Source organism: Micrasema longulum, unplaced genomic scaffold (assembly GCF_059751315.1).
Source record: "Micrasema longulum isolate JH-2025_06_02 unplaced genomic scaffold, ASM5975131v1 h1tg001469l, whole genome shotgun sequence".
Classification (NCBI taxonomy): domain Eukaryota; kingdom Metazoa; phylum Arthropoda; class Insecta; order Trichoptera; family Brachycentridae; genus Micrasema; species Micrasema longulum.
Genome location: NW_028278655.1, coordinates 40,304 through 63,128, shown reverse-complemented (window position 1 = coordinate 63,128; position 22,825 = coordinate 40,304). Strand labels below are relative to the sequence as shown.

The window sequence follows — 22,825 nt, the reverse complement described above, 5'->3', positions numbered from 1 at the left end:
GAGCCGGGGTAAAAATGGAACAAGACTTCGCTGATAATAACACCAGAGAGGCATGGCATATAAGGAAGTAAATTTCTTTAAGAAGGGTTTCAAACCGAACAATTGTATCTGATAAGGAACAGATTAAGTCAGTGTAGAAAAACTACTCCCGCAGACTTCTTAACCCTAATAGTGATCTGAGAAGCCATCCTACTAACATTTCCACAGAATTAAATGATGAAGAACCGGCGAACCGGCCAACAATGTCCTTATATAGTTTTCCATCCATAGTTTTGTCCATCATATAGTTTTGCTGATATAGCGGACGTGTGTTTAACTGCTCTCATGTAAAATTGAGTTTTTTTGAGTTATGCCACTATTATTCCCGGGGCGCAATATGTTTTTTCCACCCTCTTAAAACAATTTACACTTTGTCCCTCGCTGAATCTCAAATTTCCACGGAAAAAATATACATCATTTTAAAATGTTTAATAATCACACAAAATATTTTTTTAAATATGTATGAATTAAGCACAATGTGATAAACATTCTCAAATGTTAATTGTCTTTTATTCGTTTTCATTTTTAAAAACAACTGTATGAGTTCCAAATTCTTTCTTTATTTCACTTATTATATAGTAAAAATAAATATCAGTCGGTAATGAAAATACAATAACATGATACTTCATGTAGAGTTATAATGAACACAGCAATTTGATCAAAATCAGCAATAAGTTATTATAATGTAAGAATTAATGAGATAATGTGAGTGAGAATTATTAAGTGTGATCAATTAAGTGTGAGCGACTCGGACTACACAAATCAAAATTTCCATTCCTTCAGAAGTTTTCTTTAATAACAAAAAAAAGATACTCTGAACTGGAGAGCTTCTAACCACATGTTACTGGTTTGTGTTCTATTTTAAAACGATCATCTGAAGTTGGTATAAAAACCTATACTGACGCAACCGTACCAGCGGCAAAATCACTATGAGTTTTTGTTTATATGATTTTTGTATAAACCGTTTTAGTTAAACATGGGCCGGATTTGAGGTTACTACTTCAATTTGGGACTTGGTTGTATTATAAAAATATTGAGAGAAAAGAAAAAAATATAATGTTTATCTGGAGTACCCAGAGCCGGTATCATAGGGTCAGTTGGCGCAAAGATCCACACACTTGCTTGCTTGGGAGGGGAGAATTTACAAATGTGTATATTCCCAAATCCTTTCAGTAAGTGAAGAGGCGCTAGATCCCGTTAGATCCGGCGCTGAGAATTCCTCAGGAACCATTCTGGGTCCAAAACTATAATAATTTATGCAACATTCATTTTGTTTCAAGAAGGTCAAAAATGTATATTTGCTGACGATGCAATTTAAAAGCTAGTAGAATTTAAATTAAATAAACAATGTAATGATGTTTTTAGAAAGAGATCTCCCAAACAAATTGGCTTAAAGATCTTGTAAATAATATCTCTGTAATTTTTTGTGTATGTTGTAATTTAAATATGTTAATTTTCCAGAAAAATTGGAAAGTAAAATTTCTATTTGAAGCACTTTGCGGTTATTCATTATAAAAAATAAATAAAAACAACTTTGTTTTTAATCACTTATTTTTTTCTAGCGACCGGTTTCAAATCTATACAAGCTCCTTTATCAAGGTATACTTAACTGATGAATTCTATCCTATTTTATTTTATGATAGGAAAAATTGATAGAAAAATATAAGTGGTTAAAAACTTTTTTATTTTTTATTTATTTGATTTCTATGGAAAGTGTTTGGTTAATAGCTTATTTTTAATCATTTAAAATTATCCAAACGAAGACCACTTTATTAATATGTAAATATTTTCGCTCCTTTCTTTATAATTGTGGTTATCGGATTCGCAAATTCTTATTATGAATTATATTATGTTCTGTGTCTCTCGATTTACTCTCAATATTTTCTAATAATGACGCTTGCAATTTTGAGTTCGAATAAGTTTTGACAATAAGGAGAACTGAAAGAAACCGAAAACAGAAACCGGTTGACGTAAACCACGAAACCAAAATGTTTTAGAAATATGTCGCTCTGTGATGTTTATAAAAAATATTTAAAAATAAAATGTTAATACAAAACCCTAATATTATTATAAAAAGGTGTCTTCTAGATTTAAAGATTTGTTTCATTAAAACCTTTATGGAATAAACTTAAACTGAATTAATTGGTTTGGAAATGGTAAACATGGGAATATATAATATGGAGCTTACCGAAGGTGTAATTTTATCACTTTTACTGCATTTGTAAATTTATTTTGAGATCAGGAACATTATCAACCTGGAAAAGAAATTAATTTTGTTAACTTCATTGATTTGCTAGATTCAGCACTTGAAAAGATATCTATATATTTTTTAATGAACCTATATAAATCAACAAATCGAGACAGTTGGACAGACAAAGTAAAAATAAAAATATTCTGAGAAATGCGTCATCTTTTAAAATAAAATAGAACAATATTTTGAGCATGTCCGGGCGTTTGTAGACGTACCGGATTTTACCCCCTAGGGAGTTTTCATGATAAGTTAATAAGTTTAGCTTAATAATCTTATTTAACTATCTATCTCTTTCAATAATTTTTGTTTGATAGAACACATCGCACTGCGAGAATTTAATGGCTGCATCTATAAAAAATGACTTATAAATGCAGTCGTGTAGAGGAAAAAAAAACCTTTTTAATGATATAGTACTAATTGCTACTTGGAACTAATAGTCTCCTATAGAGTTGTGTCCATGTGGTAATTTCATATCTGAAAAAAAAAATTAGAACAACATGGCATTATCTGTCATTTTGTCTGTAAAACAAAATTTTCTGTGCTGGACTGCCGCATTTGCAATTGTGGCTATGTGGTTTCAAATTTGGCATCATTTTACACACACATACGGTGTTTGTCAGTTGCGATTGCGTTGTTAGTTACTTTTATTGAGGAATTTTATTAAGTTTTTTTGCAATGTATGAATTCTTTATATTCAAAATGCTAATAATGCTTCACAAAAATCACACTTTTCCCTCTTTTCAATTGTTCCAAGAAGCTAAACTTTTGGAAATAAAACAAATATATTGTTTTCAATGTTTAAAATATGTATTTAAGAACCAAAATGTATTAGCAAGTAATTCAAATAGATCAAGTCAAAAAAGGAATCGTGTGCTAGAAATACCACATTGTAAAACGAGGCTAGCACAGAGACATGCATATTTTATAGGTCCAAATTTTTTTGATTCTTTTTTAATGATAATATTTCATTGACCCAAAACTTTCATTCTTTTACAAAACACGGACTATCCTGGATTCAAACTAAAGATATTAACTCTTTTTTTTATGATATATTTTGTTGCCCTTTAATAACAATAAGGGATATTTTTATGTTTTTTTATTTTTTATTTCCTTTTTTACTGGTACATTCTAATAATTTACGGAATATATTTTTTTCTCTTTCCTATATTACACAAAAATATTATTTACTATTTTTGTTGTTAATATGTATTTCATTGCTATGTAATTATCCTTTATTTTTTGAATACTCTGTTTTACCTTTTAAGTATATTGTAAGAAAAAACGAAAAAATTATAACAATAAAAAAATAAATAAAAATACATCAAATAATTTCTGGAATTATTTACGATATTTAAGGAGAATTCTGATTACCAAAATACATACTTTGAATATTCCTAAAAATTACACCACCATCTAATTTTTTTTTGTTATTCAATAAAAATAAAATATTTCTATGTAATACCATACTTTCAATTTAAAAAAAGTATGATCGAAAGGTGCATTTTCATTTACTTTTATTAAAACTATGATGAGATTTATCAATTAGTTTAAAAAATATAAGAGAAAGGCCTCATTGGTGCGTTGCGTTCTGTCGTCGCAGCGTTGACGCTGTTGTTGTCGTTTTACATATATTTTTTAGTGACAGGCCACATTATGCGTTGCGTCGTCGCAGGCGACGTTTCAACGGATCGACGGATAAGAGACGAAGCGGGGGAGGGGTGATGCGCTGCGCTCCATAAAAAACTGACCATTAATAGTGAACGCAGGTGTGGCATACAGTGCGTTGATCCGTTGCGATGACGCAACGCAAAGCACTGATGGGGCTTTTCTCTGCACTACAAGGACACAACTGTAAAAACACATGTTTCTGGATAAAAGAGAATATATTTACTATGGTTAGGCAAAGAACTCTTAAATTATCCTAGAAATATACAAATACATCAATTTCAAATATCTACAGCAAATATTTTGATTGCGGTGAATTGTCAAATATTCAACCTCTAAAAATAATATTATTTCCAGTTACGGGGCCCTGTAGTTCTAGCAGTGCGATATGTATTATACATGTAAATTTATGAAATTTTATTCATTATAGTTTCCCTATTCACATGATGGTGCATAGGGCACTGCATCGGTACAACAAATGAAGCCTATATGGATCATTTTGTTGATCAAAGCAGGTTGTGGTGCCGTGGTAGGTATTGTGGACTCAGGTTCAAATCGCACTCTACCACAACTCGATTCCCATTTTTCCAGCACAAGTTATTTATGACTTTTAGGAAATGGTCTGAAAATTTAAATATTTTAGTAAATAATAAGAACTCCAGTACTTCTCTTTTTACTAAGTAAAGAAAGAAGATAATGTTTTCATTTTACCAATTTCTTTTTAAACAAGGACTGGATTTCACCCACCAACTTGGGAGTTATTAAGTTTAATATTTTATAACAGATGGAGAACATTTTAGAAAAGGAAATATGGAGGTCTAGACATTGACAGAGCTAATGACCTGTCATTGTGGCCACTCAAACCAACCAATCACAGGTTATAAGCCCTGTAAATGCCTAGACTTCCATATTCACTCTAAAATATTCTTCGTTTCAGTTGTAATGTGTTGATCATCTGCTACATGAAAGTAATGTGATCAGGCTCAGGACTCGGGTGCTAGTCCAAGGACAATGAAATATAACATTGAAAAAAAACACTTTTTAACCAATATTTCACATCCTTGCCCGGAATCCTTCCCAGGACCTCAAGGCGGACTCTTTTTCAGAATTTTTACCTGAGAGTAGCCAAAAAGCTGAAAATGCTCATCCAGGATTCTGGTTTCATTTCACACACAGAACTGAATTCTTTACCCACCTGGACATGTAATAATATAGAACAAAAGATACCTGAAATTAATAGTTTTGTTAGCGAGGAGACGGTTACACTCGCTCGTGTCGGGAAGGGGAAGGATCGTCGGCGTCGACTCGGAGTCTCGCTCGTTGAACTCGAACTGGTAAATGCGCGGGGAGGCACGCATGTCGCCAAATGGGCCGCGAAGGATGACGTAGTGGAGGGGGAGAGGGCACTGTGGCTTGCTTTTGAGAATTATCTGCAAATTTAAACATTTCATATCATTAAAGTTTGTTAGTGAAGTCTTTGACATTGAAATCACCACGTTTAAATTGTCGAAAGCATGTCTCACATATTCTAATCTATAGAGCGTGTTTACCATATGTTTCTACCAGCAAACGATGACTTTGCACGGCCTTTTTTTTTATTAAATATGAAAAGCAATGCGTGCCGCAAATATTATTTTTCAGGCACAAACGTCGACATGATCACTGAACGATACAACACAGACGCTATTGTTTGGCGGACTCAACTTGTGTGTGTTTATAGGTTAATGTCAGACGAACTGACGTAGTGTTAGATTCATACGCTGCATACAGTTTGGTGGCGCCATCTCTTATAGTACTTACTTATCGGGTCCGGACTTCAGACCTTGCGACAGCGACAAATATCGCCTTGTCAGTGGCCATCCTCCAATTATTCTCATCACAAGTTAACTGCATTTGTGGACACCGCAGCAGATGAGGATCATCCTGCACCTTTTCACAGTCGCAGTTCATGTCATCTCCCTCTAGAAAACCCCACCTCCGTTGATTGTATTTGCACCTAGACACCCCTACCCTTAGTCTATTGAGAACTTTCCACATAGGGAAGTCCAAACTGTGAGCTGTGTTTGTGCTTTCAGATGGCATTATCCAGAGCCTATCGCCGAGTTTCAAAACCAGACAGTCACCCACAAAATCCGAAAAAAAAGCCCTCTTCAGGGCTATTCACGACGATCTCAATCAATATTGAGGGACTAAGCCAGGATCTCTTAGTGAAACCGGTATGGACTTATGCATACACCCGGTACACCTCAATACAGTCAGTTCCTAATTTATGACTGTTCGGACTTACAACTATACGGACCTACAACAAATTAAAAAATGAGAAAAAAGCACTTCTTCCTAACCATGTACCAAGAAGTAGGTGCCGGGAAAAATTCACATGTTTTTAGTACACATCATACAAATACTGTATACTGCCTGCCAGATAGGAATGTCTACACTCACATAGTGAACGCAGTGTAAGAGATATGTTTACGTAGGCATTCTTATCTGGCAACGACTCTACAACAAAGAAAAACATGAGGGAAATTGCTGAAAAATTTACATGCTTATAGAATAGACGCCGGGACTCTGGTCGCTACAGCTTGCTCGCCACATACCGCACACCGCATCAGCGGACTTAAGTCCCAATGGCGGTTCTAAATAAAAATTGCTTGTGCTGAATAAGAAAATTTATTTATTTTAATAATTAGTATATGTTTTAATAATAATTAGATATAAGTTAATATTAGGACATTCATTTATTATGTTTGTATTTAAGGTAAAATTAAAAAAAATTTTTTTTTAAAAAGCTGCCCGAAGGAGCTCTCTGTAATCCGTTGGCTTTGACTTCCTTGCGTAGAGAAAAGGTAATCCAGAAGTACATAGCACATACATTAGTCAAATAATAGCCTTTCCACCATTAGCCAATATGTACTTTATTGGATTGAGGAAAGGAATAAGTAAATTCTTAACTGATTGGGATTAAATTGATTGGAAATTATCAATTCGCCGAAATGAAAACAAAATGTTTTTAAAGTCTTGAAATTTCTTCTGGAAGTCACCAGATCTGTATATCCGACAGCACCTATAAAAGGGCCACGGATAGAAGCGAGAAGCTCCATTCGGTATTCATAGAGAGGGGGAAAGGGAAAAGACCATGGGATATGTTCAGAAGATTGAATGGAATATCTGCAGCAGCACCGAGGGGAATCAACAATACTAAAAACATAAATTTACCATTAGGTGGCAACAGTAGAAACACCTGGAATGTGTAGTGATGCAGTTGGTTGAATGTCTTTGTGGACTACAGGTTAAAGTACATTGATATACACTTTGTCCTTTACAGCATTTAAAAATGTTTAAATCTGCACAATTGACTAGTTAATGACAGGCAGTTCAAGTTGTCTGTCATGGCTGTGTAATACAAATGTACTTAAAAGAGCAAAGAAGAGAAATTATTCATACCTGATATGCAATATCCCGTTCGGAGCTTTGTGTCGGATCACGTTGGCTCTTGTTAATATTAGCTTTCACTACCCACTGGTTGTTAAAGGCAGAGAAGCGAGACGTTTCGTAAAACAGTCGATTCACATACTCCTCTGTTCTGTATGGCTTGAACTGCAGATCTGAAAACACATTACACACCAATGACAACACAAACATGGATTTGAGGGCATTTCAATTCGTGAGTGAGCCTTTTTTGTCTTCGTTCTGTAATGGCCTTTCATCGTGATCAATAAATTGAAAAAATATGAAATGGAGGCTTTTAAATATTTTTATATTATTTAAAGATAAAAAAATTGAAAAGCCTTTATCAAACAGTCTGACGATGTCGATCATGACAAAACCCGGTCATTGGAAAAAAATTATAAATAAAAGTGGAAAAAAACTATATACGTATTTTTATTATTATAATTAAAATGCACTTCCACCAAGAAGTGTCAGTAGAAAAACCCAAACTATCAAACTAATTTTATTTTGTTATATTTATATAAGAGGAAATAATACAATTTTGCGATTTTAAAACGCTGTTCTTTCAAAACCGCGCCATTAAAAAAATAAAGTAAATAAACATTCCATGAAAACAATCATTTTGTCAAATATAAATCAGTGTTAGATTGATCCCCATTTAATATTTTTTAATTGCAGTTCCTTAGAATTAGATAGGATATGATTATTGAATGACACATTTGTATTATTAAATGTATCTGATTAGGATAACTTACGTAAGATATATTTTCACTGAATTTGCAAATGGCAAGTATTTTACAATCAAATGGCAAGTATTTTATAGATTAAACATCACACGCATGGAAAAGTGAATGATCTCTCTTGCATTCTTCTTTTATAATATTTTTACAGCGTCCTCTGTTTTCAGCCTTGCATGCATGGCACAATTTGGAACAAGGTATTTCTGATAAAAAAAATAAACTCAAAAGTTTTATACAACTTAAATATAACATCCTTTAGCAACAACACCGCATAATTTTAAGGTTAATTTTTTTTTATAAATCATGTATAATTTTTAGGTTTAATTTTTTTCTATAAATTTTGGGTAAAAGGAAATTTATATTTTTAAAAAAGTATATATATTAAGCCAAATATGTTAGTATTATAAATTTTTGTAAAAGGCAGATTTGCCGTTTATGTTAATAAAATAAAATAAAATAAGTAATTTTTTTTATATTTACAGGGCGAAAAAAAAAACCCTTATTTTATTGAAAGCTCAACTTAATTACGCCTCATTAAAATGATAAATTTATCAATGAAATGTTGCCTATTACAGACTCTAAGTCTAATTCCTCTTCAATTCAATAAAATAAGCAGTTTTTTCGCTGTCCAGTAAAAAAAATAAAATGACATTCACGGTGTTGGGACAAAGTTGTTTTGTGAACCGACGATATTTACCTAGAATTTAAGAAAAGAAAAAACAAATCGGTTTGTATGTGTATACAAAGGTACTTCTCTTATACCACAAGAACATCTCTCTTAGTTGGAGGCAGTTGGCCTACTCACCATTGAAGGTGATCTTCTCGAAAGACAGCAGCTGGAACAGGGTGTCCAGCATCTGCTTGTCCTGCAGGTGAGTGCGGTCGGTAGCCTGAAGGGCGAGCATGACCTCGGCCCCCGACTTCCGCGGGTGGAGGCAACTGGCCTCGTGCGCCGCTCGCTCATGCTGAGGACCACGCCAGGGACACCCGATGCAGGAGTATTCGCATGTCATCAGCCTGAGGAGAAATGGTGAACCAAATTAATTCATTGTTATAACTGTTGATTTTCGGAAGTAATGTGTTAGACTGTCAGCATAAATAAACTAATTTTATTGAAAGAATTGTTAACAAACTGTGATATTTGATCTATATATATTTTTTAAAACGTTCGACTAGTTATGTTGATCCAAACACTAGCAAAATATTGTGTACCCATAAGGACCACCAGACTCCAACACATGCTCCAGTGTGAATACAATAGGACAAACTTCACCCACCATTCTCCCCTCCCCCAGTGAGCATCCACAGAACTGCTAATAATTATGCTGAGCTGTTAGACTTGCTCCACACCACTCCTGCTGCAGTCAAATCACCTATCCTATCCATCGAATGGCCATTCCCTCAATTTTCCTCTTTTCAATGTGTTTCTCCACTCATCTTCAAATTATTTCCTATTTTTTTCTTATCTTTTTTTAGAATTAATTACATGTTTAGTGTAATAGTTATGATTTAACTTTATATTATTTTCTATAATGCTTTATGTACTTTTAAGTGTATATTGGAAGAGCCATCTGGGCGTTTTTTAAATGAATAAATAAAATAGGTTTCATGTCCTTGTACAATCTTCTCTTTTTTATGGAATAATTGGATGGGGGAGCCTATAATAATCATGTTAAGCCTTTAGAAACCGCAAAAATCTAATTATTATTACTTTTCCCTTCAATGGATTCTTCCAGGAAGCTAGATCTAACTAAATAATGAATTGTGTACTAGAAATTCCATACTGTAAATCAAGACGCGCGAAAAGATGCTCATTTTTCATAGCTCCAAAAATGTTCGATGGATTCTTTAAGGATAATAATAAATATGACAGATATGAATTTGTTTAGATGAATTATTTTTTTAGAATAATGAATTTTAGAATAATTAACTAATTAGAAAAGACCTTTAATAACGTTTAAGGTGCTCTCCATTGGAGCTAATGTATATATCTATTCCATTGCTGGAAACCTTTTTTTTTTATTTGTCTTCTGTGATGCTTGACATCCGCAGTTTTTTGCAAAGTCGGCAAAATGAAATATTTTCACGTCTTTTTTCATTCGGTGGCATAAAAAGAAGTCGCAGGGGGCTAGATCGGGTGAATGGGGTGGAATACAGCAGTCATAGCATTTTTGGTCAAAAATTGGCACACAAAGAGGGCTGTGTTAAAGCAAATTTGGCAGTCGCCCTTCTCATCCCCAAATCTTCACTTAAAATTCGCTGCATTCAGCTCCGAGTCACCTCAGATAGCTCCACAACTTCTTTGATGGTCTGTCGTTAGTTTTCCAGGACGATTTGGCAACAACCAAACCGATCACAAGTTGACAGTATTGCAGTAAGGGGTACAATGAAAGCTTTTAAAGTTTCTATGTTTTGTTATTTTTGCGATTTGATTGTAAAGAAATATTACATTTAAAAGACACTGATAGTTAATATACAAATCTGAAGAACATTAGTTCAAGTAGTAGTATAATAAACAATGTATTTATTCATATCTGAACTTTTTTTTGTATGATATATTTTGTTGCCATTTAATAATAAGGAATATTTTTGTGTTTTTTTAATGTTTTTTATTACCTTTATTGATTACTATTAAAAAAAATAACATATATTCTTTTACAGAATATTTTATTTTTTCTTTCTTATGTTACACAAAAATATTATTAACTGTCCATTATTTATTATAGGAGCAAAAATTCATTAACATTTTCTTGTATACCCACGAACAGGCCATGTCTTTGTGGGATTTTTTTATTTACTATTTTTACTATTAATATGTCTTTCATTGATATGTAATTATGCTTTATTTTTTGAATACTCTGTTTTACCTCTTATGTTTATTGTAAAAAAAAAAGTCAAATTAAGTTACATTTTTACATAATATTAACATATTGCAACAGAGATTAAGAGCTTTTTAGAGAAGATAATATAGAAGTCTAGGCATCCACGGGGCTTATGACCTGTCATTGGCTAGTTTAAGTGACCTCCTTTACACACTGTGTAACATTCACCATTCTGCCTATATTTGAACATCTACATTCCTTCGATTTTTCCATCTGTTGACGTTTGTGAAGTTAAAGAGCTGAAACCTTTATTGTTGCGGGTGAGATTCATATGATTGAATTAATTCACCTACTATGATAATAATAAATATTTTTTAATTTTTATACTTCTTCTTGGACCAGGTGGATTTATCAAAAATGTTTTGAGTTTGTACTAATTTTTGGAGACAAGGACTGGATTCAACCCCCTAGGGAGCTGTTAATATTAACATATTACAACAGAGATTACAGCCAAGATTAGCCAATGACAGGTCATAAGCCCTGTGGATGCCTAGATTTCTATATTACCTTTTCTAAAAAGTTCATAATCTCTGTTGTAATATGTTAATATTAACAGCTCCCTAGGGGGTTAAATCCAGTCCTTGTCTGCAAAAAATTGGACTAACTCAAAACATTTTTGATAAATCCACCTGGTCCAAGAAGAAGTATAAAAATTTTAAAATATTTATTATTACCATAGTAGGTGAAATAATTCAATGTAAATAATTTTAAAAATTAACAATAGTTGATTATTTTTATTTTTAGTTGACGAAGCTAATTATTTTATGCGTAAAAGTACAATTTAAACAAAACTAGTTACAAAAAAATCCTTCCAGATATTAAAAAAAATAAATTAAAAACCGATTCGGTTGAAAATTTTCAAAAACTCGTAAAAATATTGTAACTCGAAAACTACGCAAAATCACGGAACAAACATGGGGTTATTCGGATACCCCTCAATATGAGGCACCTACATTTTACCTTTGGACGTCACTTTGTATTTTTAATTCATTATAAAATTCATTCATAAAAAAATGTGTTTTTATCCATTTTATAATTTTGAAATTATTACTGAAACGGTTAGACCAAAAAATAATGCAAATGCTTTCAACAAATTCCAATCTCGAAATTGTTCTGCTGAAATATCTATCATCATCATTCCCCTTTCCACATCCAGTGGTTCGTAGGGCACTGCATTTCAATAATCTGTTACGATTCTGGGCGATCAGTCTTACGTTTCAGGTACCAATCCATAAACAATTAAATATTGCAGTTTGTACCACTTAAAAATGAATATTTGTGCACCAAAGGAACAAGGGAATGAATCGATAATTTTTTTTGATAAATTATCCAGGGTTGTGTTTTAGGTACATAACAAGCAAGGAAAAATGAGCTTAAAAAATAACTGTGAATATTTTTTGAAAAAGGACAAATGACACGATTCATTATTTATGTTCCTTTGGTGCACGGATATTTCACGTCCACCCTGCTAGGAATTGAACCCAGGACCTCGAGAATGGTAGATGAACGCGCCAACCACTACACAACTATGCGGACATATCTGCATTCGATTTTTTTCTCCGGGATTCTTACCCGAAAGCGACCATCAAGTCGCAAACATTCATCCAGGGTTCGGTTCTATTACACACAAAGAACTGCGTTCTTCTTCCGCCTGGACAGAGAGAATCTGTGGGATATATTTACAGCAAGAAGCAGGCTCAATAGTTGAAAGTTAAGGAAAAAAATGTTAGTAAGTTCCCCTCCATACAGACGTAATAGACAAAAGGAGAAGAAAGCGTATTTGGATTATGTAATAAATATAAAAACACTTTGTTTCTAACCACTTTTACTTATTTTATTACCGGTTTCGAAGCTACACAAGCTTCCTTATCAAGGTTTAATTTAGCAATTAATATTATCCTGTTATAATTTTTTTAATGTCTACTAAATACTTAATCTGATATGTCATTCATCAATGCGCTCTGTAGCTGCAAGACGTGCTGTAATTTAGCTCCTATATGTTGTTTGTTGCTAAATTATATTACAATTGGAAACGAGGAACTAAAATCCCAACCGTCCATGCGCTATGAAGCTGCAAGACATGTTGGGATATTTATTGTACAGCCCGTTGTGGGCCCTGGCCTCCTCCAGAATCTGTCTCCATTCCTCTCTGCACCCTGCGGCTCTTCTCCAGTTCTTCAGGCCAATTGCTCTAATGTCACTTTCCACATTATCCAGCCATCTTAATTTTGGTCTGCCTCTGCATCGTCTGCCTTCCGGAGTTGTATAAAGAATCTTTTTTTGGGGTACGGTTATCATTCATTCTGTGCACATGGCCCGACCATTGTAATCTTCTTATTTTAATTGATTCTACAATGTTGGGTTCGCCATACAGTGCCTCTAATTCGTGATTAAACCGTCTTCTCCACAATCCGTTTTGGTTGACAGCACCAAATATCTTCTTTAATATTTTTCTTTCAAATACTAATACCATGTTTTCATCTTTTTGGTCATAGCCCAGCATTCGGCACCATATGCAATGACCGGTCTGAGAAGAGTTTTTTTAATAGTGGTCTTAGTTTTTCTAGTGAGCAATATGGATCCCAGATTTTTTCACAAAAATGGCAATATATAAATTATCCACAATAATAATTATAATAATATGTATTAGGTATTTGATGGACACTTAAAATTATAAAATAGGACAATATTCATTGCTAAATTAAACCTTGATAAGGAAGCTTGTGTAGCTCCAAAACCGGTTGGTAATAAAATAATCATTAAGTGGTTAGAAACGAAGTGTTATTATTTTTATTTGAATTATATAACGAATAACCACAAAGTTAGTGCTTCAGATATACATTTTATTTTATAGTTGCATTATTTTTTGTTACTTTTGCAGAACAAGAACAGCTTTACTCAAGGGAACTATTGAGCCCACCTGACGGGTGCCGCGGCGCTCCCCAAAATGGAAGACAGGGACTTTGGCTTCCGCAGCATGTTAACAAACATTACGCAAAACATGGCTGCCCTACGCACGAATCCAGAGATGGACACGTCGTGACGATTCTCACAACTCACTGTGATCTGGTTAAACCTATCAACAGATAACACCATGAGCCCCTTTCACCAAATAAACTAAACAGTTATAAAAGGGTCCAATTAATATCAGTATTTATTTATTTTAATAAGTACATTATTATATAGTGAAAAAGACAATGATACAAAGTAACATAAAACTAGTAATGAAATAATAATTTTAAAAAAGCAAAGACAATTAAATATAAAGGGATTTGTGGGAATCATTAGCGCCTTTTTGGCAAACATCCAAAAAGTACCTGGTCAGCATCATGCGAAGGAACTAATAAAAGGGTACTCGCAAAGGTTTATCTTCGACCTAATAAAGTTCAGCCGAGATCAAGTGAAGGTTATTACTAGAGCCCGCCCAGGGCACTGCAGATTAAACAAACACCTTGCTAGAGAATAAACCTTTGCGAAAATTCTAGATGTAGGTTCTGCAGTGCAGATGAGGAAACACCTATACATATTCTATGTGAATGTGATGCTTTACATCATAAAAGGAGCCTCATCCTCAGGGGACCACTAGTTAAACCTGAGGATATTAAAGAGCTTGCCCCTTACCCAATAGCTTGATACTTTACGGATCTGGGCTTGGAGGGGAAGATTTTGCAAAATGTTAACTCTCGGCTTCCAAACAGTAGCCAGCCTCTTTATAGACCTGGGCTTGGAGGGCGAGAACTATTCACGGGGACCCGTCAAAATAGATCTTCACAGGTCGCAGTGACGTCAGAAGCTTGAATAGCACTGACCCCTACTTCTAAGAATACGAATAAGAATTGGCAAACAACCGGACCGCATCGACGCCCCAGCCACCGTATCCACCGGACTTGACCCTCTGTGACTTTTTTCTGTTCTTTTTTCTGTTCACAACCATAGAGGAGATAAAGACAGAATCTGTTGATGCTGATGGAATTGAAGGCAATAGTAAAAAGTGAGCTCCAGAAATCAGATGGTGATTACTTTGAAGGGGGCTTTATTAATTTGGAGAAATATAAAAAGATTTTTTGAAATATACACAAATTCCGGGTAATTTTTTTATCGAAGCCCGCTATTAAATATTTATCAATAAATCTATTCTTTGCCCAAAAAAATGGTAAAATGTATTCCTCGGCATGAGATTTTCAAATGAGGAATGCATATATCGTCTATGTAAGTTTAATACCGCGGATTCATTATTTGTAAAAAATTTCAGGAAGGAAAAAAACCTTGTGATTTCGTAAAAAAAAAGATAAAAATAAATTTAAATGCTGTTTATTTTATGTTGTTGAATTTTATAAGAAAATATATTCTTACTTTAGTATGCGTTTATACAAAGTTAATTGTGGCAGTTACGTATGGCGTATCCGCAGTGTTGCCTTTATTTTTATTAATCGAGTATGTCTCATTCACAGTATTGGATTTGGGGATATACGCGGTATTGCTTTGCTTCAGTAGGGAGGTTTTACTGGCGGTACTGAATTTAATTGAATGCAAGCAGTCTATTGGTCAATTTCGAAATTCAAATATACCAATCAATGCCGCTTATCCAATTCAATTGAAAACGCCAAAAAAACATATTTTGATTTTTTTGGGTCATACGCGGTTTTGAACTTACATAGAGGATATATTAGTTAAACAATGAAATGACTTAATGAATAAAAAACATAATTTTGTATGTAGGTACAAACGACGCAATGTGTTATTTTACATACAAAGTAAAGATTATTATTATAAATAACTGAAGGTAAAAACATAAAACTGCACGTCGCATTTGTACAGAAAATTTCTTCATGGAGTTGATTATTTGGGATAGTTGCAGAATACATCTTGAGTGGTTTGTGCTATGTATATTGTATATGTGCCACATGTAATGTATATGTTAGTGTATGTTTTTTATGTGCGTTCATGTGTGTGTGCGTGGATGGCTCGGGGTGTGCATTCGGTATTTTTATTTATTACCAATGATAACCTCCATGGAAAACGCAAATGTTAACTATCATTCTTTTCTCACTTGAGTTTCTTATTTATTTATTTTTTTGTCCCATTTATTGTTCAAATTTAGTGCATAATTTATGAAAACTTAATTGGTCTTTTTATGTACGAAAATTGTTGTTTTTAATACTTTTTGTGTATGACTGTATGTTTTCTGAATAAAATAAAATAAATAAAAATAAAAATATTAAAGATGTTTAAACATGGGCAGAATGTGTAAAAGTTTCACGGTGTGTAAAGTGGCCACTTAAAGCAGCCAATACAGCCAACAGGTCATAAGCCCTGTAAATGGCTAGGCTTCCATATACCCTACTCAAAAATGTTTTCCCTCTCTGTTGCAACAAATTTAGAAGAATACAATATCATTGCGCCGGCAATATCTGTTTAGTAACAATTCAAAATTTTTCAGGGGTGGTATTCCAAACGCTCTCGCGGTCCTATTCTCTCTTGTACAGGTAAACGTCGTATTACGCTGGGGATTCGTTCCGAGAGGTACCGGCGTAAAGTGAACACAAATATAATGAAAGATATAAAGTGAGGTTTAGTGTCGAAATGCTAAGAATAATCTAGCATGTTTATTTAATACATATGCTATATTCATATATTCAAAATAAATTATAAATATATTTAATAAATAAGTTTACTAGTATGTTTACTAGGGACGGAAAGGCCGATAAAGATATTGAAAGGAGGGTGAGTGCCGGGAACAGGGTGAACGGTGCACTAAAATCTACTTTGGCAAACAAATGTTTATCACAGGAGGCTAAACTAGCAGTTCACAACGGAGTTCTAGTTCCAACTCTAATGTATGGGAGCGAAGTATGGAATTGGAAAAATAATTATGAAAGTAGGTTGAGTGCTGTCGAAATGCGATCCCTCGGGCGAATGTGTGGTAAAACGATGTATGATAGGTGCACAAATGTCGAGATCCGTGAAGTGTGTAAGGCTGAGACATGCATTATTGACAGAATCAAGAAAGGGGTGCTGCGTTGGTTTGGACATGTAGAGCGAATGAACAGCGGAAGAACGGCTAAAAGGATCTACGATGCAAATGTTGATGGATGCAGAAAACGAGGAAGACCGAGAAAGACATGGCACGATCAAGTCCATCAAATACTTGAAGATGGACATGTCAAAAGTAGGATAATAATCGGCGTGCGTGCATGAGAAGATGTATGAATGTAGAGGAAGCGAGGTCTGTATGCCAAGATAGAGTGTTATGGCCTTCTATCCTCTCTGCCTACCCCTACGGCGAAACGGCGTGATGGTTTGTTGTTGTTGTTGTAATAAATACAGTTTAAGTTTGTTTACAAAATAAATAACAATCTTTTGATATAAATAATTATTTTTTTATAATAAATACTAATTCTCCAGTTCATCGGAACTAAATTAAATTCCCACACTTTTAAAAAAAAGCATCCAATTTCATTTGTTTTGATTGTTGCTTCCTTTCTTGCAGAATCATTGCATAAACAACAAATATTTGAATATTCTTTTAATTTAAATAATAATAAAATAAAAAATATAATCATATCTTTTTGTTTTTCTTAAAAACAAAATGAAAAGTAACTCGGAAACAATTTCACACACACAATAGGCTGCTCGCGTACACGGTAATAGAATAAAACAATGTGTTTAAAGTATGTCTGCTATTAGAATCGCGGCACCTACCGTCGCTTGGTGTCGGCCGAACCAGGGAATCTCACACCGGCACCAACCAGCGTAATTGTAAATCAGCGTAAATTAAACCTGCATTTACATACAAAATACACGAGAAAAACTGTTTCCCCATGCCGCGAGAGCGGTTCAGAATAGCACCCCAGGTGATTAATAAAACAATGCTTTTGAAGTTGGATTGAAGTAGGAAAATAATGTTTTTCTATTTTGAAAAAATATTCAAGCCTATTTTGTTGAAAAACAATATCTTCAATCAATCTTAATGAGAAATCAAAAAAATATTTTTAAAAATGAAAGTTTACTCTACAGATATTGCTGGAGCAACGACGGTATGATCATTCATATGACATTACGAAAGAGATGTAACAGAATTTGACTAGGTGGAAATGGAAGAGGCGGGGGTCAAAGCGTTAAGCGTAATTTGTCCGTACCTCTCGTCGCACAGGGTGTCCTGGTGGCGTTCCAGAATGTTCCTGGAGAACTCCTTGGAGCAGAACTTGCACTCGGAGGGCAGCTCGGAGATGGCGTTCTCCACGGCGAGGTTGCGCGACGCCGAGTCCTTGGAGATCTCCACGCGGCAGTTGGGGCACGTGGCGGTCTCGTCGCGCAGCCGCGAGTCCGCCAGCAGGTGAGTGAAGCATCCCGCGCACATCAGGTGCCCGTTCGCGCACTGAAAACCATGCACATTAGCCAGCTGACCCCGTAAAAAGGTTGACTCTTAAAGACTGTGTTAAAAAATCTCTCAAGAGACGGTACTGTAACGTCATGTTACATTAAGCAAAATAAGACATAGTTTGAAAAGCAAAATTTGAACACATTTATATTCTCAAGTTTATTGCAACAGAGAGGGAAAACATTTGCGAGAAGGGAATATGGAATATCTAGGCATTTCCAGTGCTTATGACTGTCATTGGCTAGTCTAAGTAGCCACATTACACACTGTGTAACACCATTCTGCCTATGTAGCATCTACAAGATGAATCTCACCCACATCAATAAAGATTTCCCCTCTTTTTTTTCACAAAAGTTAACATTTGGAAGAGTTGAGGAAATGTGGATGTTTAAACATAAGCAGAATGTTACACAGTGTGTAAAGTGGCCACCAGCTAATGACAAGTCGTAAGCTCTGTAAATGCCTAGACTTCCATATTCCCTTCTCAAAAATGTTTTCCTTCTCTGTTGCAATGAATTTAGATCTTAATAACTTCCTAGGGAGTGAAATCCAGCCTGCCTACAAACAATTGTACATACTCAAAACATTGCATATTTTTACTTTTTAATAATTTATTTACCCCAATTTGTAAATAATGTAATTTAATAAGAGAGATATTATATCAAGTCTTGTAATCTATGAAGAATCATGTAGCGTCAGAGTCCACACAAGGGTTAAATGGAAAATAGTCTTACAGGAGGAGGCTTCATATTAATATTAAAATGCTCTAGTTTTATATAGTTTTTAGAAAGAGTTACACTAGATACAAAATTTAAAATCTTTAAATAAGATATTTGCAAAAAACTTCCAACACGCAAACTGTCACATCATTTCCCTATAGGGGTAAGTACAGACAATAGAACGCCACATCACTATGTCTTTTCAAACAGATTTCACTTCATCCACATTAATACATCTCATGCATGTGCTCGATTATTCGGCCAGCGACTCAAAGAGTCGCCCAACAAGTGCGTGATGTGGTGCCCGTTCCCGTTAACGCACTGCAAAGTCTACATTGGCTAGCAGATCCCGTAAAAAGGTTGAATCTCCATCTTAGAACGGGCTGAGCTTGTTAGATAGAGAATAACCTCACCAGAGGACACAAGTAGTTGTTCGGTGCTTATAATTTTACGCACTCCGAAAAGTTGGGATTATAAATTAACTCGAGAAGTTTAAAAGCCACCATGAGCGAAGCAATGTTCCTTCCGCAATGGATAGACAGGTTGTAAAAAACCTTTTCTGTATTTTCTCCATCATGAGTCAGTAAGTGGCTTCTTCAGACCCCACACATCGAGAATGCTACGCACTAAAGTAATAAGCAAAAGATTGATGGTATTCAATTCAGAAAAGTGCCCTTAAATATGTAAAATAAATCCCAACATCTTGGAGGCAGAACGACATTGACAATGTGACTATAAAATGTTAACGAGGTAACTATTAATGATATACGTCAAGAAAGATGGATACGTTTTGATTGAAAAGGGAATGTGGAAGTCAAGGCATTTACAAGTCTTATATCTGCAATCTTTTTGAGTAATCCAGTTTACAAAGATTCATTCAATTTTCCACGAGTTAATTTCCCCCATTTAAAGATTTCTAAACATAATATTGATCAATTTTAAAGCTTAATGTTGCGTAGGGTGAATTAAAAATAATTCAAGTTTCCGGAAAGCTTCCGTTTCAAGAAATGAGATAATTCTAGATCAAACAAATTTAAATAAAGTTCAAATATTCGTAAATAATTTGAAACATCTCCATAAAATCATACAAAACCGAAAAAAAAAACAGGACAGAAAAAAAATATTTGAAAATTATGAAACAGATTTTTTTTAAATTTTGTCCGAAGGATGGTTTCCTCAACCGAAATTAGTGGACATAAAAAAAATTCAATTGTGATTTTTTTTTTTATGAATGGAAATTAATAGTATTTTCAATATGATAATGAGATTACTTAATATTTATAAATAAATAATGGCTCAAAACTTACCTCTTTTACAAATGACCTGCAACTTAAATTAACATGATATTACTAAAATATTCTACAAGATACACAGCATTTTATGATAGACAATAATAATAAAATGTTTTTTATTAAGTATTTATATTCATATTACAAAAATCAAAATAATAAAAAAACATAACATGTTATTCTTCAAAGCCTTTGTTTAGGTTCGCCTCAGTAAAACCTTGAAGCAATTCATATCACATTACATACCTACATAGACACAAAAGAATTGCCAAACCCCATGTATTCGTTGTTTCGATTAAATCAATGTTGGGCAAAAAAATCCACACTAAGGATTATTTTTTGGCATTTAAAATAATATGTATTCAAGCCTCATTAAAACGTTCGCCATCGATTTAATATGTAAAGTAAAAATACCACATTTAATCGATTTACGCGAATAGGTAAATAAACCTAAATATAAACAATGAAATGATCATTTTGTTATGTCAAAATCAGCTGTCTTATAAATACCTGGTAAACCGCGGCTCTTGGCAGGTCCAAGCAAACTGCGCAACAGAGAATGCCCCCCAACCGATTTTCTAATTTATCACTCGAATTTCTTTCATTTTTACTTAATTTTCTTCGTTTGGCTTCGGGCTCCGCGAGTTCGTCTTTTGACACTTCTTCGACAACTTCGTTACTCGACGAAGCCTCCATTTCAACTTCTACTTCGGACATTTTTTAATGAAATAAAGACACGCGAACCTTCAGAACCTTGTAGCCTTTCTTCTGTATTCCTAATATAAACAAAGCGTTTTACACCCCGTGCCAATAGAGCGACCATCAAAAATCGACGCAGTAAACAAAAATACGCGTAAAATAAAGTTAGAGCAAGAAAGAGATAGAGATGAACTGAGGAATAAAGAAAGCAGAAAACAAATGCCAACCCAACATTGCCAACTGCCCACCGAGTGCCTCTCTTTCACATGCGACGCTCTTAAGTTGGTATTGGTACTAAACACGTCAACGTCAGAGAAAAGTCTGTGATATTGTCTACCGTGATTGCTTATGTCATTTATTTATTTATTCATTCAAATTTTTTTAGGCTGTGCCCGTGTCAAGCCATAATAATTGACAATAAAAAATACATAGTAAAATGAATTAGATTAAATAATAATGACATGTGATGCAATAGAATAACAATAAAAAAAACAAGGTATAAGCAGTACAAGTATAAATAATAAAATTCCAAAGAATACAATGTAAAAAGCAGACAATCAGTTATAAAGATTAAAATATAAATTATACAAATTTAGATTCATACATAACCAAATGTACAATATAATAGTATCATTAAAATCAATAGAAAAGAATAAATATATTTTAACATAATTGAAATGATAATTGAGATGTGGTTTCTAGAAACTTACTCTATACAACTAGTAATAGTTCTACATTATCTCTGCTCTATACTATAGTAAGAAATAGGAGTAATAAATAATATGCCAAATAAGAGTAAGTACTAAATTAAATGATACATAATTTAAAAAAACATAAAAATATCAAGACCATAAGACTTTAAAAAAGCAAGTAAAAGTATGATAGGAAAGCAGATTTGTCAAATTTTGCTAATTATTATAATCTCGAACTTTTAAAAAATTGACAATACGAAACTAATTATTCATAGATGACACTTTTATAATTTATTTTTTTTAAACATTCCATTTTTACTTTTATTTTCAATTGAAATTTTAAAAACTTGGTTTGCGGAAACTTTACACAATATTGATTGTAACAAATGAGGTCCTTTTCACAAAATGGTGTACAAAACAAAAAATAACTTATCTTTTTTTTTGTTTTGTATGACTATTTTCGACATTTTTTTCCTTAATTTCGCTTTAATTACCTAAAATTATATTTTAGTGGTTAAATAATTACTTTTTCTATTACAATCGACTTTGTTTTTTGTCGGCCTCGTGGGGTCAGCGCATTTGCCTACTATGAAAGAATTCTCGGGTTCGATTTTCGACATGGTTGATAAGAAATATATATTCAAAGGTGTTTTTACACTACAATATTTCATAGTCCCTGGAATGGTACCTGAAGCGTAAGACTGATCATCTTAGCTTCATGTAACAAAAATGATCAAGATACGCTGCAATTGGTGTACCAATGCAGTGCCCTATGCACCATTGGGTATGGAAAGGGAATGATGATGATGATGAAAATAAAGTATCGAACACTTTTATCCCGTGTATTTAGTATGTAAACACGCGAGATAAAAGCTTTTTCTACGGTCGCGAGAGCGTTTAGAATAGCAGCCCTGGGTCACAATTTACAATAGGAAGTTAGCATTTATCTTCAATTTTATCTACAAAGTAAAATTAAGTTTTCCGTATGAAAAGCAGAATATGCATATATTTTTTCCAT

The 22,825-nt window shown here is 33.8% G+C and overlaps 1 protein-coding gene across 2 annotated transcripts; it reads right to left on the bottom strand.

The window, feature by feature from the left end:
- Nucleotides 1-1,377: 1,377 nt before the first annotated feature.
- On the bottom strand, nucleotides 1,378-21,298 carry LOC148275278 (zinc finger TRAF-type-containing protein 1 homolog). 2 transcript variants are annotated; one of them, XM_088235928.1, is made up of 7 exons: nucleotides 20,927-21,250; nucleotides 20,435-20,456; nucleotides 18,167-18,405; nucleotides 8,951-9,162; nucleotides 7,400-7,560; nucleotides 5,183-5,385; nucleotides 1,378-2,294 (listed from the first exon to the last, which is right to left on the bottom strand). In XM_088235928.1, exons 3-7 carry the CDS (start codon nucleotides 18,385-18,387, stop codon nucleotides 2,267-2,269), a joined length of 825 nt encoding a protein of 274 aa, XP_088092054.1. In that variant the 5' UTR covers nucleotides 18,388-18,405; nucleotides 20,435-20,456; nucleotides 20,927-21,250; the 3' UTR covers nucleotides 1,378-2,266. The 2 variants fall into 2 exon arrangements, with proteins under 2 accessions (XP_088092054.1, XP_088092052.1); XM_088235926.1 differs by lacking the exon at nucleotides 20,435-20,456 and having other exon boundaries at nucleotides 20,927-21,298.
- Between the last annotated feature and the right edge of the window lie 1,527 nt (nucleotides 21,299-22,825).